Genomic DNA, 19176 nt, shown 5'->3' with positions numbered 1-19176 from the left:
TTCCAATTCCCATTAACTTTTCATTCCAGGTTTAGTTAAGTGCTCATGTGCAAAAGGGAAGGAATGAAAAGGAAACACTGTGGGGTTGGGGATGGTAAATGCAGGGAATTTGAGTGGAAATAGAGAGCACCCAGTGACTACAGCAGGGCTGCAGGGCCATGACCACAGGCACTGCAAGTATCTCACTAACTACAGTTTGTGATGCTACGTTGGGGTTTGCTCCTGACATTTTGATTAGAGCAATTACCCCAGGCCAGGCAGATCTCCCTGGAAAACGCCCACCACGCAGCATGACTGGTTCAAACATCCAGAGATGGGAATCCCTGTTAGTGCTTAAATTGATCGTCTTGCCAGAACTGCTGAAGTCATTGCTTGTAGCTACATTCTGGGAATTAACAACTTATTTTTATCCCCTCCAAGTTATCTTGCTGACAGATATCTACAGGAAGTGAGGGATGAAGACAGTTACTACTATATTGATAAGATTTAATAAAAATCACTGTATGATTATCAATGTCAAAGTTAAGTGGTGCTATGTGGCATCATGTCCCAAAGCCCTCAATGTTCCCTAAGTGGATTCCACTGGACACACGTGTCTCTGAAGGCAATTTGTACATTAAATCTCTGCAGCTTATCTACACAATCTATCTGGAGAAATATCAGAAGTGACTCATACTGAAACAAGCACCCCTTCCTTACTTCTAAGCCAAATGGAAAAACATTCTCTCCTTACAAGACACTAGAGCAGATAAAGCAGTTCCTTCAAAGACACACAGATCTGATGCTTAATTTTCAAATTTCTAGAAAGTTTAAGAAGTCAAGTAGTTGTTTAACTACTGAACATAAAATTGGTACCTGTCCAGTCCTCCCTGGAATCTGCAATATCTCACAGCTCCCGTTCCCTAAGTTAAGGCTTACCTACGTAGGAAGGAAATTTAAAAACGCTTTACATGCCAAATCTTTCAGATGTTACTGTAGTACTGCTACTCCTACCAGAGAATTATGTTTAGAGTGCAATTAATTCAGCTTCTTGAAATACAAGGACTACCAAGACTCCTGTGCCATAAGGGGACCATATTGCCTGCAACAAAAACATATCTTAGCACAACGCTAAATATTTCTCTCTGCATAAATCTGGAATCCCATCCCCGGGAGCTCAGCCTGGGGTGACTCAGAGCAGCCCAGCACTGCAGCAGCACCAGAGCCCAGCTGGGGCCACTGGGCCAGACCTGGCCAGGCCAACAGCCCCGGGCAGGGCTGGGCCCAGCTCACAGCCCTGCAGAGGTCATGGGGAAATTTGCTTTTATCCTGTCATGTCCTACAATGTTTGTTTAATCAACCAGCTGAAGTACATGCTCAGCTATAGCAGTTCTCACATCTGATGTGCTCACAAAATAAATCACATTTCTGTTTATTCTCTAATTTCATGTGATTACCAGAAGTTGTGTTGCGAAGTGAAATGTCATCAGTTCCCATAATTTGTTAACCTAAGAGGACGTGAGCAATATTCTTGACTAAATATCCCAGGGATTTTTAATTCTCTGGGTGGGGATAAAAGCTTTCTAAATGCTGGCATGCACTGACACTTGAATTAGAAGAAGCATCCATCTACAAAAGATTTAGATTAGATTATAAAGGAGAACGACACTGTTTGATACCCTTTGATCCCTGCTAAAAATGAAATCACAAAACCAAAAGCACAGTTACAAGATCATAACACTTATTTTCAAAATACATGTAACAGCTTTTAAGAACCAGTTGCACACTGGGCAGTTCATCCAAACGTGTACGCTCTGAGTCTGTGCTCCAAGCTGTAAGACAATGTAGAATTACAAAAACTTCCAGCCATGATATAGTAGTTAGAGACACTGATTTCACATTACATAAAACCTCTGTTTTTTTTTATTAGAAGTTCCCAAAATTAAAATCCTGCAATTGGTCAGAATTCCATCTAAGAAACCAGTGACTTGCATTCAAATGAATTTGCTATTTTCAAAACAAATAAAATCAGGAAAAATTGACAGTGCTGCCCTAGCAGAGCTGTGCTCCCAGCAGGAAGGAGGGGTGCAGTGAGCTGGCTTTTCACAGCTCCATCCTCCACGTCTGCTGGGACCTGCAGTAGCTGTGTGCAAGGGTGGCACAGCCCCTTCAGTGCACAGCAAACACACAATGAGTCAGCCTCTTCTGAGGATTCTCAATAAGTTGACTCCAGGCAGTCTGACCCACTCAATTCCTGCCCCAAACCGTGTGGTTATGGAAAACCCAGGGGAAAAAGTGAGAAGATACTTGCCTCGTACAATAAACAGCCCAAAGACCAGATATCAGACTTAAAGTTATAGCCGTTCTCGTGTATTCGCTCTGGGGACATGTAGTAGGGAGTTCCCACTGCAAAAACAAACAAACCAGGGGTTACTGTCTCACAAGGGACTGTGCAGCCTGGGCCATACAGACAGGCTTCAGAAAGGGTCCCGTGCAGCACGAGGAGCTGAACAGAACCAAATACATCACCACATACAGAGCACAGAACGGTGAGCAGGGCTGGAAACACCTTCTGTATTTCTGACATTTGGGAAATGCTTTGTTTCCCTTCAGGGTGTCTTGGATGGACAGAGCCACTGGAAGGGATCTTCTCTTGGTTCACCAACTGCCCTGGGTGTCCTGAGTGTGACACCAGGGCAGGACTCTGAGCGTTCACCTGGCAGGGCACAGAGGGCCAGGGGAGCTCTGACAGGGCACCAGGCACTGCAGGGGACACTGAGCCAGCACCAGCCAGGAATGCAAAACCTCTCGGAAAAAAACAAGATAATCATTCCAAACCTAAAAACCCAACTCCAGCTTGCAGTTATGTCAGAAGCTGGGGGATTTCTATGTACTTCCACAAGTCTGTATTTTATCAAAAGAAATTTACTCAGTATTTTGGACAGAAGTTACAGGAAATTATTAATAAATTCCATACCTCAAAAAGGTTATTTTTAAAATCCTAAATAAATTTCAGTTGTGGTACTGAAAATACAAGACATCCTGGCAGTCTCAACTACATCAAATAATCCTCAGATACATCATTTATTAAAACATCCAAGGACTGTATATGCTCTTTTCTCCTGCTTCCCCTGCTTGTCCGTCCCCTGTCAATTTTATTTTTTCCTTTTGGCATCCCAGTGTATCCTCCTCCTAATTAAAGACCTTTCCTCACAAGATGGCAAATGTTTAATTTGCCTGTAACATTCAGTTTACAATTTCTCCATTTGAAATGCTGCCTGAAGACAGCTGCAGGACTAATCAGCTGAAGGATGGTGCTGGAGGTGGGGGAGCAGCCACCCCCTTCCCCAGCGCTCCCAGGGAGGGATCTGCACACCGTGGGCACAAAGCAACGACCTTGAGAGGCAAAGCCCAGGCCCTGGCACCTGCACAGGTCACCCAGCACAGAGAAGGGAATTTAATTTATTTAATTGATTTGGACCCTCAAGATGTCCAGCAATCAGCTGCCCTGGGTGATGAACCCAGCTCACGCTTTCAGCTCGTTCACTTTTGAAATTACCTCCCTTTCATGTGAAGAGCACTCTAATGAGAAGTTACATTTTTGCAAATCCTATAAAAGCTACAACACAGGAAAAGTAACACAAGGAGATGACTTTGTTTCCATGCTCGGGGGCGGGGGGGCCCGGTCAGACCAGCACAGCCCCAGACCTGGCTGGGTTAATTGCCCGGGAAGGGCCCCTGTGTAGGGAGGGGACCAGAGCCGTGCCCAGTTCAGGATTTTTACTGCACTGCACAGAGAACTGCCCTGGACACCAGGAGCAGGCAGGGCTCCTTCAGAGGCTTCCCATGGCTCTGTCCCATGTGCATGCAACATCCACACGATGGACAGTGCAGCTGGCCAAGTAATTCCCACACATCTGCCAGGTTTCTCTACAAGAACTGGCTTGGCTGGGATAGCACTGATTCATTTTCCTGCTTAAAAATATGCAGCTGCAGAAGAAACCGTGACTCATTCCAGGAAGTTGTGGAAGACACTTCTGGAAGTCCCCACGGAGCAGCAGGGTAAGGCTCCCCCTCGCTGCTGCTGTGCCAGGGGAGCTCCGGGAGCGTGGAGCACCCGGCTGGCAGGAGGAGCCCCAGCCCCAGCCCCAGCCCCAGCGCTGCCCCCGAGCTGGCAGTGCCAGGCCTGGGGCTCTCTGGCACTCCCCCAGTGCTGCCCCCAGGCCCGGGGCTCTCTGGCACTCCCCAGGGCTGCCCCCGAGCTGGCAGTGCCAGGCCTGGGGCTCTCTGGCACTCCCCCAGTGCTGCCCCCAGGCCCGGGGCTCTCTGGCACTCCCCCAGTGCTGCCCCCAGGCCCGGGGCTCTCTGGCACTCCCCAGGGCTGCCCCCGAGCTGGCAGTGCCAGGCCCGGGGCTCTCTGGCACTCCGTTATTCCAGGTCACCGCGTGGGCACGCGGAGCTGCAGCGCCAGCCCTGCCGGGGCAGCGGCTCTGCTGGGCGGCCCCTCTGTCACCTCCGATCACGCCTCCCCCGGCCGCCGTGCCAGCGGTGACAGGGCCGTGGCAGGGCAGTGACAGGGCAGTGACAGGGCCGTGGCAGGGCTGTGACAGGGCCTGGCACGGCTCAGTGCGTCACCGGCCCCGCCGCGGGGGCACCGGCCCGCTCCAGCCCGTTAATGGCTCCGGAGCCCTCCACGCCTGAGCTCATTTCGTGGAGCCCACCTTGCACATTTACCTATCATTACTGTAGTCTTGTCAGCAAATGTACAAACAAGCAGGTCTCTGCGTTTCAAAACTGATGCATTAATTTTTAAATAACCGTCATGATAAAAGACTGACAAGGCCAATTCTCTTTATGGCCTGTCCAACATTACATGGGAATCTCCTGTAATGAGCATCTTCTAGAAAACTGCACAAGGTTTCCACTGCAATCACTCGGGGCTCACCGTTGCATCCCATTAGTCAATTTGACAAGAACAGTCTAATCGGAGACTATTAATCAGAAACTTTCTTCAGCATTTGCCCTGCTGAAAATACAAAATACAAAATATCGCTCAGATTCAACACTACTCACCAGGTGGTAGAATAATGCATCTGAAGTTATAAAGGTCACAAAAGCATAGGGAAGATTATGATTAAGGAAGGAGCTTCCTGCTCTGTTCCTGGAAGTTGGAGCCATTTCAGTGATGCCAGAGCACTGCTGCTCTCCCAGCACTGCCCAGGGGCAGCCACAGCAGCCCTGGGAGAGCTGCAGCATCCAGGGCAGGGAAATGCTGATTATTCCCCGCTAAGATTAGGAGCAAAGTCTCTCATTTCACCAGGAAAGCACAAAGGCAAAGGTGGCAAAGTTACCCCAGAAATGAAATTCGAATTCACATGTGCAGACGTGGCTCAGCCATGAGCGATGCCTCCTGACAAACTCATCCCTAGCTGCTCATGGGCACCACCAAATCTGACTGATACTTTCAGGAGGCTCTCAGAGTCTCATTCACTGAGTTTGATGTAACCCAGACAAGCCTTGCACAGCAGAGGCTCTCCCACACCTTTACACAGGCTGCAGTAGACTGAAATCAGTGCAGAATATTTCCAGATATTTTTACAGGCCGTGTGCATTGAGGCTTTTTAAATGCCTACATGCAAAACAAAAACCAGCCCAGTTTTTCAAATAGTAATTGAGTTTTTCCAGAACTATCAGCTTAGCTTTAGCATGAGCAACACTAGTGCATGTTCCATGAACACACACATAGCTGAGAAAAATATCTGAGTATGTTTTATGCTATCTGGTGGTGCAAGCACAGCAGGGAAGCAATTCTGCTGGAAAATGAGAGTCTGGATGTCTCAGCTGGCTCACCCTCCCCATCCACACTTGTAGCTTACCAAGAAAAACATCCAGCATTATTTAAAATAAGTTGAGTTCTCAAGTATCCCTTTCTAAACTTTTGCATTCTTTTGGGGGTATTTCCAACAAGGCAGCTCAGGTCTTTCCCCAGGAGAATTTGGGAACTAGCTGAAGTAAAACTGGTCAAACACACTCAGATTTTAAATTCCTTCAAATCTCAGTGTGAGGTGCCGCCACTAATTTTCGTGGGGGAAACAAAAACAAAAAAGCAGATGAAATCTACTTTCTCTTAGAGAAAAACAATAAATAGTTTGTGCATAATACTGAAGCTGTTGTTACAAGACCTGTTGCCCTATGCGCTTTCTTTTTGTTATTATTATTGAATCATACAACCCTACCAAACTCCTCATAGTTCTGTGGCTGGGTTGGGTTTTTTGCTTGGCTGGTTTTTCACATGTAAATAGTAAATTTACCTGCAGCAATCCCCCATCTCTCTTTTCTTCCACAAATATTGTACTGGAGGCAAATCAAGAACCCCAAACACACACAATATTGGCTGGTAGCATTTTCAGTGGATTCCTTGTGTCCATTTTTTTTTTTACAAGTTCCTATTACCCGCCCCTCCAAGCCCTGGGATTTTGTTTCAGATGGCAAACTGGCTTGGCAAGCAAAAGAAAGAAAAAAAGGCAGACAAATGGTCCATTTATTGAAGAGCTCTTCAGTTGCTCCCTGTTCACCCTCACATCCAAGCAGGAACCAGAAGGAACGTGTAACACCCCGTGTACTCCCATCCAGGGCTATTGGCATGTTCTAAACTGGGAAGATTTGACTTACGTGAATCTCCCAAAAGGAAAATCTGCTCCAAGTATATTCCTGTCCAAGAATAAATAATAAATCATCTGCTCCAAAACAAGACTATTCTGTGTTAAATTTGTTTCTTCTGGGGTTTGGTTGGTTGTTTTTCTTATTCCTCTTGTTTCTTCAAAATGTAAAGCCAGTCAAAAGCTCTGGTAATGCCAAGTTTATTTGGCTAAAAATGGACATAATACCAGTTCTCAAAAAAGTTATCCATTGTGATATTAATGGAAATTCTCTGTATTTGTTACAGCTCCTATTAAAACAAGATCTATCAGCTTAATATTAAGGTTGCCAAAATCTAAAATTATGGAAGAAAGGTGAACCACCATGTTGTAACAAGTAGTAAAATTTACCTCAGCTACACCCAGCGCCTTTAAAACATGAATTTGCTGGTAAGGCTTGGACAGGAAGAGCTCTTCCCTATGGAAAAGCATCTCCTGCCTTCTCTGGAGGGCAAAGGGGCAGCTGAGGTGGTGCCCTGTGAACTCCTGCAGCCCCAGCTGGTTCTGCTGCCTGTGCCAGCACTGTGAGAGGCTGCAGGTGCCCGTGCTGCCCCTCTGCCAGGTGTGCCCGTGGAGCCTTTCCCGGGGCCAGGGCTGTGCCTGCCCCACGGCCTCCCGCTGCCCCGGCGCCGCTCCCGGCTCCCGCCGGCGCTCGGAGCACGGCGCTCGCCGGCATCTCACGAGCTGTGTACAGGCAAATCTTTCATTTTTCTTTCATTACCTCGGCATGTACTGTCACTTAATTTTTATGTATGCAATCCTTCCTGACAAATATGATCTGCTGCCTGGTAATTCATCTGACGTTCATTCTGTTCCTTGCTCTAATTACGGCTCCGTTCCCGCCGCGGCGGCGGGCGCTGCCGAGCCCCTGCTACACCTGTCAGCCGGGTCGGGGCTGCCTGATGCCCTTTCATGCCAGTCTGCTGCTAGCAAATACAAGCACGGGGAGAAATGAGATGAATATATTTGCATAAGCCGCGCGTTCAATTCATGGGTCAGCAGCCAGAGAAATGATGGTGCGGGGCGGTTGCCGGGGCAACGCAGCGCCGGGAAGGGCCGGGCTCGGCCCGGCCGCGCTGCCCCAGCTCGGGGCTGCTCGTCCCTCACAGCTCTGCTGCAAACGTCTTAATTACACCAAACCCAACGTCAGCCCAGCTCCTGCTGCTACAAAACCTCCGTCTCTGGCAAATTATGAAAAAATAGAAGCTTCACGGTTGTATATTTTTGATTGTTAAAGTGTTCTTTTTCACCTGGATGCGAGAACTGCTGGAAACGGTGACGTGTCCGTCCCCCCACACCCCCAGCCTCACTCACTGTGTCCCTCAGAGCGCTCCACTCGTCCTGCACCTCTCACCTGTTTGCAGGACGCCGGTGATGCCAGCAAGGGCAGGGTTTGTGCACAGGGGCTGAGCTCTTCCTGCTCCAGCATTCTCAATTAAGAGAGAGCAGCCCTGGTAAAGGTCACAAGCTTGGCTTACATGTGCAGCCAGTTTCCAAGCCCCAATTTATTCTTATTAATATAATAAGTGCAGCAGTCAAACTGGATAAGATCATATAATTAGACATGATCATATTTTGGCCTGTTCAGATGATGTGATTGTAACTTCCTGTGAAAAGGATTTATTTTCATCTATTAAGTACGGTGGGGATACAGCCTAGGACAGCTTTTGATACAAAGGGAAATCTGAAATCTCCTATTCTATGAAAGTAAACTATAGAAATGCCTCCTATTTTTTAAGCACACACAAAACAAGGCAGTAGCCCAGTGCTGCTGGCCAGTATTAGCAATGAAATTTGTTCACATCTAAGAAAGGATTCAGCAAGACACACTCAGCAGAGGAAACTGCAAAACACAAATGGTGAAACAAATACCATGTGCTCCAAAGTCAACTGAGAGACATTAGTTTGAAAGAGCTTAAATATTGCACCAAAAGCCAGAGTTCCTTCACTGCTCCAAAAATTCAGACCCATTAGTAAAAATGGAAAATCAGCCTCTCAAGAGGTTCCAGACACAATTGTGAAATACTTTATACTGTAAGACTTAAAGAATGAACTGCATAACTATGCATTTTCTATAGCACTAGAATCAATGTTAACCATGAAAATGAGGAAGACATCCTTGAGATATGTGGAAGATATGAAGAAAAGCTGGATGCTTAAAGAACAGACCAGGTTTCAAGTGAAGTCCCTTTTTGGGACAGATGAGCCATGAGGGCTCACCCACCTTGGGCAGTCCCAGCCCCAGACAGGGCAGAGCCCTGACCTGCAAAGGTAAAAGGTAAAAGGTTTTGGGGAAACACTGAATTCCAGCAAGCACAGTGCAGCCAAAGGGATACTTAGAGTGGGAAAGCTGCATTTGCTACATTTGCTGTAAAACACGCACCAGGCCAGGCCTTCCAGAAAAAAAAAATCACAGATTTTAAAACAGAAAATAGCCATTAATGCCTACAAAGAGCATTTAAAGCACACGTGGCTGCAATGCAGTGGCCATCCCGAGTCCCACCGGTGTCCCCACGGCAGGAGGGACACCCTGTGTGTGACACCGGCGCTGGCAGCGCCCGCCCGGCCCTGCAGAGCCCCAGCTCACCTAAGGAATGTGCTGCAGTGGTTTTAGAGCTGAAGAACCGGCCCAATCCGAGATCTCCCAGCTTCACCACCCCCGTGGCTGTTATAAACACGTTGGCTGGTTTTATGTCTGCAAGAAGAAAAAGGTAAAAGGTCAAAGCCACAAAAGGTTATTTGGTTCTAATGCAGCGATAGAAGCATCGCCTGCAGCGCTCAGGGTACAAAGGGGCTCGAGCAGAACCATGTTCCTTCAGAGCTTTGATAGGCTCAGTCTTCCAAGGCTTCGAGCTCTGCACACACAGAAATCAGAGTGTACTTCCCAGCACACAAGAAATACCAACGAGGGAAAATGTAGGGAACAGCTCAACAGAACAGAGGCAACCTCTTTAACTGCTGGAAATCAAAGAAACGAGCCCATTCTCTTTGGGAATGATCACTGCCACAGCAAACTGCACTGCCCACCACCATCCCCTCATGCAAAGGGTAATTACTGCTCACACATACATAAATTCTGGGCTCTACAGCCCAGCTGCTTCATGGAGGGTGGAAATCACCACTGCCCCAGCTTGCCCAGCAGTCATGTCAGAACTGAGTTAGAGATCTGTGCTCATGTTAGAGCAGTCTCCACATGAGAGGCTCCCCGTTTCAGCACCAAATACAGACCTAATTCAGGTACAATCGATTCACTGCATCAGGGGATGTGTAACGGAGCAAAAATGATATCACATGGCTGAAAAATGCAGTGAAGAGTTCCCTCCTTCAAAGGAGCAAGGAAATAACAAGCAGCTGAGATGGGTGCTGGGGCCTTTGGGGAGATTTGCATTTCCTGGGTCCAGTCCTTCCCAAAGCACTTCACTGACACTGAATGCAATAGTGTAATTTTTTGGATAGAGCTCAAAGTTATAAGGTGTTCCGAGACAAGAGACTTAAAAATAATTAATGAAAATAGAGAACAGGTTATGAGAGTGTGGGACATATTTGTATTAATATTTCAGAAAAGCCTGCAAGACAAGAAAACTCTCCTCAACTCTCTAAGGTCACAGCTAATATAATGAAGACTATTTCTTAGAGTTCACCGTATCCAGGAGTCTCAGCATTTTATTTCTGACACTTTTCTAATGGCAAGTTTGACACTTCTACTTAATATCAGTGTCTGGAATACAAAGCAGCTCATCTTCCTAATACCACCCTCACTCCGGCCTGAATGCTTTAACAATGAGGCAGAGACAGAAGGAGAAATCCATCTCGCAGGCTCCAGCCTCTCTAAACATGCATTGGCTGAACATCAGCATAATTGTTTTTGAATGTAGGCGCTTACTAATTGGAACATTATATTATTATTCAGTGAAAAGAGACTGAATTAATGTTACCTCTGTGCATCACCCTGCGGGAGTGCATGTGTTCCACTGCACTGCATAACTGCACAAAATATTTCCACACCGTCCTTTCCGGGATTAACCGTTTCTGCTTTTTAAAATACTGTGGGAGGAAATAAATAAAAGATCAGTCAAAAAACAACGTATTTGACTCGTTCCTGGAATTGTGTTAGTCAGCTGCAGGTTGCTCAAGTCTTCCAAATCTGCAGCTGCATGACTTTTCTTCTGATTAGCTTTTAACTCCTCCTCTCTGTGTGGAAACTTCGATGCAGTTCACTAATTAACAACTATTACGAAAAATATGCTTAAATAGGTTTGACATTTTTGAATGGACACAATTATGATTAGCATTAATCTCCTTAATTACCTTGCAAAACATATTTAATGCCTCAAAACAACAAATGTCTCAAATATTTTGCCTTAAGAAACAAAAGGCCATTAAAACCCTCCTTGTAAACATTCATTATTGCATTGTCTACCAACAAGGATAAGGAAATCTGCTTCCCTGCTTTAAAAGATGGGCAGAGCATCAATACAGCATCCATGTTTCCTCTGTGATGGGGTAGAATGATGTATTCTATTTATACACAATAGGAATGGTGCACTGTGGTGAGACAGACTCTCCTGATCCTGTGCCCGTGCCAGGGCCTCGGGTGCCCCCGAGCTCCCACAGCAGCACCACGGAGGGCAGCGTGGGCTCCCTGCCACGCTGAGGCCCTCCTCAACCCACTGCAGGCATAAAGAGCCAGCTGCACACTGCAGTCACTGCAGTGCAGGCCCCAGTCAGAGCCCCTCAGCTGCTCTCCCTCCATGCAGGGCCACGCCAGCCGTGCCTGGCACCGCACCCGGGCATCCCAGACCTGCAGGGGTTGGAGCGCCGGGCCTGGCTCCCCACTGAGCCAGCCCTGCAGCCAGGGCAGGAACAAATGCACTGCAACACCTGCAGAGGTGTGCACTGCTCCTCACGCCCTGGCACACGGGGTGGCACTGGGAGCACGCACAGCCCTGCCAAGCACCTCCTCTGCACGGCACCCGAGAGAATTCCCGTCTGCAGCAGGAATAAAGGAAGGGAAAGGCTGCTGCCCCTTTCTGCAGCTCGTGCTTTCCCCTCCCAGCACTGACATCTGATGTCCGTTGTCACATTCTCTATTTCATGTGAAATGCTGTTACCAGTTCGTGTTTGACTCAAGTAATGGCAAATTTTCTTTTGCAGATCAGCTGTGAAGGGGCACGACTGTGCAATTCCCCAGGCAGCAAATCTGACAGATTGCAACAGTCTCAACCCAAAACTCGAGAGAGAGCACAGAAGAATTACAGAGGGTGAGGGAGAAAGTGTTATATACACAATAAAATTATTTAATTCTCATTAAAATATTTAAGAGTGGATATGCAAGACCACAAGTGATAATTTTCTAAATGTCATGTCCAATAAGGTTTGCCTGACATTTACAAGCAAGTCCCAACTCTCCGGTGGGTTTTCCTGCAGCTCTACATCCCTCATAAATAATGCAGGCACCGGGGCGTGACAGAGACAGGCCCTGGGTTATCACCCTCACACCTTCCCAGGGCTGCCACTGCTGTTCCACCCAAACCCACACGGGAGGGGAAACTCCCCTGCTGCACTGGAGCTGTGCTTAGGAGGATCTTTTGTTCCCTCTTGGGTTTAGGGCATGGTGGGTTTTTTTTTTTTTACCTTTGTGGGGAATAAAAAAAAATTGAATTCCTAGATTTGCATGAGATGAAAATCTTCATTTATGTGACCTTGAAAAAAACAAATGCATCTTTTTCATGCCTGAAATACAGAGGAACACAGAGCTGTGGACAATGGAAGCCAGCACAGTTCAGCACTGGGCAAGGCTCCAATCCAAGACACTACTAGTTATGTTTTGGAAATTGTAACTCTTATTACAATGACACAGAAAGTTGTTTTAAAAAATTAAATAGCCAACCATGATAAGCAAATGAACATATTTGTCAGTACTTTTAAACTAAAAACTACAGATGACTAAAATATATGAATATTTCATATCACGAAATCTTACAATTGTGTAGGTAAACCTTTGGTAAGCCAAGACTGCAGACTCAAGCAGAACCCTTGCAGAGCCCAGGAAGGTCTCACACAGCCCCAGCTGCTGCTCTGGCAGTCCCTGGGTTTTCTCCATCCCCAACACAACAAGGCCAAGAAGAGCTGTGAGTTTGCCAGGAAATGGTGGGAGAAGGGCAAGCCCCAGGAGAAGCCCCAGGAGAAGCCCCAGGAGAAGCCCCAGGAGAAGCCCCAGGAGAAGCCCCACGAGAAGCCCCACGAGAAGCCCCACGAGAAGCCCCACGAGAAGCCCCACGAGAAGCCCCACGAGAAGCCCCACGAGAAGCCCCAGGGAGGACAGGGCAGAGCTGCTCGGGGGCAGGAGGGGCAGCGGTGCCCCCCTGGAGCCAGGCTGGGCTGGAGGGCCGGGCGCTCCCCAGGGGACTCTGCCACGGCGCTCCTGTGAGACCAAGCAGATTTTCCTGGATCCTGTAAATTTAGCCATTGACTATGGACTGAATGGTAACTAGTTTGACAGCCTTTGGCCTAGTGCCTCATTGCTCTGCTGGCAAAGAAAACAAATCTGTTAATAAGATATTTTAACTGTGACAACAAGGAGGAGGAGAACTTCCCAAACATTCATTTATGATAATTACAGAATAATGATGGCAAAAACCAGGTAAAACATGGAGAGAAGGTTGAGAGTGCTAACAAACATGATATAACACATCTGTTCTCACAAGGGATGTATGTCTAAAGATTAACATGTCAAAGAAAATATAAAAGCAGGTGGTAACAGCTTAACTAAAGCTGGTTTGCAGCAATACAAGTATTCCTAAGAGCAACATAAAAGAAGAACAAGTACTTGAAACATTTTCTCAAACCCAAATCCCCATTGCAAAGAAAGTCAATAGACTTCCTTGAATGTCTTCGGAGTGGCAGACAGGCGATGTGAATAGTGAACCCAACAGTAATTAAATGTCCCCATCAATCACGGGCTGAGTAAATCAACCTCGCCAATAACACCCGTGTCCCACCAGATCACAGACCCTTCCCTCTGCAGCGGTGCCCACACACTCAGGGACAGGCCTGGGCTGTTTAAAATGCCACCAGACACTTTGGCTCCGGTCTGCAAGCAACCCATGGGTGTGCAAAGCTGCAAGAGGGGGACAAAAGTGCCTCTAACCCAGCTGTGCTCACCCCGCTGCCCCAGGTCTGCCTGACCCTGGAGGTGTGCAAGGACGGACTCATCCTCACCTTGATCATCTGAGAGAGATCCCCAGCGTCGGCCAGCTCCAGGACAATGTTGAGCTCGTTGTCCTCGATGAAGGAATCCAAGTACTTGATGATGTTGGGGTGGTTCAGTTGCTGCAGAGGGAGGCAATGCAAGAGGAACAGTCACACGGTGGCCACACAATCCCAGGCACAGCTCCTGCACCTCCCGTGACACCCGTGCAACAAATCCATGTTTCTAATCAACAATTTAAAATAACCTACTAAGGCATTAAAATCACTACTTGTTTTAATCACTTAAACTCTCTGGTTTCAGAGCCTTTATCTGAATTATCATTTTTCATATGTGATATTTATGGACATACATTCATGAAATATACAGGCAAAATTGCTTTTTCCTTTACTGTGTAAGCTTTATTTGCCAACCTGAAAACAACTTTTTTTCACAAAACAAACCAAACAAAAACCAAAACCCAAAAAGAGGGAAAAAAAGAGAAAAAAGTTATTATAAAAATTCTTACCTTCAAGAGGTCAATTTCTTTAATGCAATCTTGCCTTGCCTTGGCATCCATCATTTCAAAAATCTTTAAACACAAAAACATAGAAGATAAAAATGAAACAACAAAAAAAAGTACTTTATACTTTAACAAGCAGTTGGTGTTTCCTTCCCCAATTTGTACATCCTCTACTCTAATGAGTATTCACACAATCCCCAGATCAAAGAAAGATCAATGTTTTCTTTATTTTGAAACCACCACAGGGATAACACTGGGGTAAAACTAATTTTAGAACCCATTGGCAATATTCTAAGCAGCACGAAAAATAAAGATATAAGTTTGTGAATTTGCTGCTGTGATTTTCATCAGTTTAGTTATAATTCATTTCATATAGTAAATAAAAGACAAAATGTTTACTTTTCTCTTTTAAACAGACACAGCTTCCACTGATTTCTCTGCAATAATTAACAATAACTTTGAGCATTAATATTCATTCTGCAATGATCACTAAGTCACTGGAAATGAGAGCTTGGAGGAGCTGTTGAAGGATTAAAGGCAGATTTCTTCAAACAAAATGCTGTTCTGAATACTGCCCAATGCTTTCAACCAAGTTTAACAAATGTACACTTTTGACACGCCAGTTTTCACTAATTCTTCTCCAAGTCCACCAGCAAGCTCCAGCCTTTTTCCCTTCCGTGTTCCTGTGGTTCAGCTGTGTTGGGATGGCCCCAGCACAGCCACAGGCCTTGCTGTTTGACACAATTAACAACAATTTGGGAACCCTTTCATAAAACCAAAGGGGAAATTGAAAATAAATGTGCAATGGCTCTACTGCTGTGTAATGCTGGTTTGGACACACCCTGAGGGGTGACGAGGGGCAGAGACCCTGCGGGGCAGAGCTCCCTGCCCCAGGACACCCCTGCACATCCCACCCTGTGCTCCACGCAGAGCCCGCGCTGCGGCGCTCACCTGCACCTTCTTCAGAGCCACGGGCTTCCTGTCCAGAAGACAAGTGGCTTTGTAAACTTCGCTGAACTGGCCTCGCCCGATCTTCTTCTCAATCTGGAAATCCGCCAGGGTGCAGCGGTAGGGGTAGGACGTGAAGTGTCTCTGCCGAGGGAAAGGCAGTCAGGGACACACAGAGCCTGCCCTCCCCAGGGGGAACAGCCCCACACAAACGCAGATGGAGCACTAACACTGCAGCAAGCCAAACGACTCTTTAAAAAAGGAACTGAAGTCTTGCCTTCCGTGTAAGTAACTAATTAATCCCAAACTGCTCTCCCTGGTTCCACAGGCTCCCGTCAGCTCTGCCTGCCTGTGTCAGCGGGGAGATGCCGCCCGGCAGGCCCAGGTAAACACCCGGGCAGGCAGGGACGGGCAGCCTAACGAGGAGCTCGGGCTCCACGGGCCGCCGCTGCTCCCCAGAGCCCCGCTGCTCTCCTCTGTAATTAGCACGGCTGCCAAACAAGGTTTAAAAAAGAAATTATGAAAATTAATTACTCAAAGTTAGCACATGTGCCAAGTGGAACATTTTCGAGTTTCAGCATCTTGAGCCATTTCAGAGTTTGCATCAAACCCTGCACAAACAGGAGCTGCCAGCACAGGCCGGGGGTGGGAGGGCTTCCCAAGCAGCCACACCCCACACAAGTGTCCCGGGAGGGCTGCAGGTTTTAAGGAATGATTGCTGCTACCACTGCCAGTTCCCAGTGCAGCAGGAGAGGGCTGGAATTGAGATCTGAGATGCAGGGAAAGCTTTCAGCCCAGCGTTAGGACCTGCAGCCATTTCTGAAGGCAAGTCCCACAGAAAGAGGAAGGTCATTTCCCCATGCGCTTCCTTCGAGCGGCTCAGGGCATGGCTCCCTTTAGGAACACTCCGGTCTCTCCTGCACTCTGGAACAAGTCACCAGCCATTAACTGCAATCAAAGCTGGAGTCAGCCCTCAGTGCTTGTGCTGTGCTTGGAATTATGCTGCATTGACAGAGAGAACAGAAACCAAACCAAAATCAAAGTCTAAGGATTCATCTCCCCAAGTCTGGCAGTGCACACTATCCAATAAACCGGGAGCATCCTCTCAGAGAGGAGGGAACAGGTACCTACAGGTACCAGAGAAAGGCAGAGGGCTACAATTGCTTTGCTTTATTGTTTACCCACATTTCCTCTAAGTTACTAAATTATCACCAGAGTAAGGCAATGCAGGATGAAAGCAGACAAATATTCCAATTACCCAGCCCCTGGCAGCCTTCTCAGCTCAAACTGGCTGCCACCTCCCTTTGCAGGGGTGACAAACAGAGCCACCCCTCAGTGCCCGTGGCCGTGGATGGGAGCTCTCATTGCAGGCAGGGTAACAAACATCAGCCCCTGCACCGCCGGCCTGGCAGAGCCAGCAGAGCCTGCGCACAGGGCTTTGTCCCATTTGCTGAACATCTCTGATCCCAACTGTTTTACACACGAGTTCCTTGGCCGGTACACACAAATCACTTTCCCCAGACAAAACAAAGGTGTCAGCACATAAACCTACAAAGCACTTTTTCCTAATTTAAAAACAGAAAGGAATCACAGCACTTCCTTCACCATGTCCATGCCATGAGGCAACTACTACAAAACTTTATTTTTCAGAAAGAAATCCACACTGAAATCAAGGACAATTTCCACTTGCCTTTCCTAAATTGATAGTGTGTGTTTATACCAAGAGGGGTTAAACATAAATTAATATTTCTAGCATGAGCCCAGAAATATCTACCAACTTGTGAAGTTGAAACCATAAATAAACGTCAGGCAAGTGCGAGGGGAATGTGCCCCAGCCCTTTGCCATGGAGAGCCCTGGAGCCTGCTGGGGGTGATGCTGCCCATGCCTGGACACCTCTGCTGATGTGTTCTGGCACTGCCAGGATGCAGCTGCACATTTACATATGCAATGACCTAGATTTGCATGGGCTATCACAACCTATCAGACCTAATTAAAGTAACGGCGCTTTCAGAGAGGGCAGGAGATGTTTGACTACCAACAAACCAGGAACCATCCTCAGGTGAGCCCAAACCAAACCAGAAAGCTCCCTGTGATTAAACTTCACCTTCTCTCATGCTCTGCTGCACCGGAGTGTGCAGGAAACTGCCGAGTACATTGTAGGGACACCAAACCCCAGGAAATCCCTGCCTTCCCAGAGTGACACCCTCTGCTCTGGCCTTACACACCTCCCACAGCAGCCTCCAAGCCTTGTTGTGGGCCAGGGGCACCCTGAGAGTGAAAACAGAAATATCACAAATACAGCCCCACTGCAGAGCCAGGCCTGGCCCTGCTCCCCCAGAGGCACGGGCTGAGAATGGGCTGAGAAAGGGGAGGGTTCACTGCTAATTGCACAGTACACAAACCCAGAGTGCTAGCGTTAATTAATAATAAAGTCAGTTGTTTTACTGCTGATTGGCAGGTGGAAAACAGGCACCAGTCAGCCTGAACAAAGGGCTGCAGGCATTTAGAGTATTTGTAATCAACCTAAAAACTGTTAGGATTAGTTAACCAACAGTTAAAAAGTCAGACAGAACAATCTTCAGATGCCAACAAAAACATCTTTCCTGTAGAGCCAGGAAAGGAAATATTCTTTAGAAGAGTAAAAACATACTCGCCCAATTAATTTTCTGAAATCTCATTAAAAAATTTAGCCCGACTAAGTCATACACTTCTGACCTGAATTTTAATTATCTTTACGCTGGATATAAGGGTTTTTTCTGATATTTGCAATGCATCATTAATTTTAAAGGAATGGTTTCCTTGCTTCTAAAGTGCATACTTCATCTGAGTGACATTTATTGTAACTAATTTCACCTTTAAAAGACATCTGCAGTAGCACTGGGGGAGCTCCAGCCCCTCCCAAAGAACATGCACACATTAGAAGCAATGATTTACTATCAACATCAGTATTTCAAACCCTTTCAGTATGCCCAAAATTATACACCTGCCTCCATTCAATAATGCCTACCTGAAAAGAATTTTGCATACTTTGAGGCTGCAATTCCAGTGTGAATTTATGAGAACACATTAGAACGGATTGATTAAAGAAAGAACTTCTAAGCTTCCAAGAGATGAGGAAACTTTTAAAATATGGATTATCCTTCAAACAGGTAGCCAAGTAATTATTGAAGAATACATCAGGTTTTTCAATTTGAGCTTCAAAATTAGACCACACACTCATAAAATATCCTTCACCTGACCTGTTACTGGAATTTAAAGTTTGCTGAAGAACTTGGCTGAAGTTTCCAAGTTTCAGCATCCCTGTGAGCATGACTGGGATCTATCCTGATATCCAGATATTCTGTGCCTATCTGGACATTTGTACTACAACACAACAAGGGAAGAGACAAACACCAGCTTGGCAATGGCAGGACAAGGTGACATTCACAAATAACGAACAGAAATAATCTCTTAACAGCTCTGCTGCTAAGATGCGAGTATATAAAAGAGTTATTTAAAAGTGAGTTACGGTGTTTATTTAGTATGAAAACTATGTGAAAAATTACAACTCTGTATTTTTATATCACTGATTTACTCCTAAATAATTTTTTATTGCTTACTGCTATAAACACTAAGTAATCTGGAGACTTAAATAATTAACACCTTCACTCTGGAACATTACTAGAAAATGTTATCCCTCTTGCTGATGAACTTCCTTGGGGTATTTCTGGGCAGGTATGAGAGCCAAAAATGTGATTTTATTGGTCCTTTCAAATTTTTGTATTCCAGATAACTCCTAAGTATCTAGCATTACTCAAAGGTTTCATCTTATTAATTAAATTACAGCAGTTAAAGACTG

At 46.4% G+C, this 19176-nt stretch overlaps 1 protein-coding gene across 2 annotated transcripts in view; it reads right to left on the bottom strand.

Annotated features, from left to right (window-relative positions):
• Nucleotides 1-19176, bottom strand: part of NEK6 (NIMA related kinase 6) — a 42180-nt gene that overhangs the window by 6069 nt on the left and 16935 nt on the right. For both annotated transcript variants that reach the window (XM_063410065.1, XM_063410066.1), the window contains exons 3-8: nucleotides 15341-15481; nucleotides 14396-14458; nucleotides 13899-14009; nucleotides 10613-10721; nucleotides 9265-9372; nucleotides 2291-2385 (exon numbers count right to left, since the gene is read on the bottom strand). In XM_063410065.1, the coding sequence (XP_063266135.1) occupies nucleotides 2291-2385; nucleotides 9265-9372; nucleotides 10613-10721; nucleotides 13899-14009; nucleotides 14396-14458; nucleotides 15341-15481 (627 nt within the window). The remainder of the gene's footprint in view (nucleotides 1-2290; nucleotides 2386-9264; nucleotides 9373-10612; nucleotides 10722-13898; nucleotides 14010-14395; nucleotides 14459-15340; nucleotides 15482-19176) is intronic.

The sequence above is a fragment of the Prinia subflava genome, chromosome 12 (assembly GCF_021018805.1).
Source record: "Prinia subflava isolate CZ2003 ecotype Zambia chromosome 12, Cam_Psub_1.2, whole genome shotgun sequence".
Classification (NCBI taxonomy): domain Eukaryota; kingdom Metazoa; phylum Chordata; class Aves; order Passeriformes; family Cisticolidae; genus Prinia; species Prinia subflava.
This window is presented reverse-complemented; position numbering and strand designations above follow the sequence as displayed.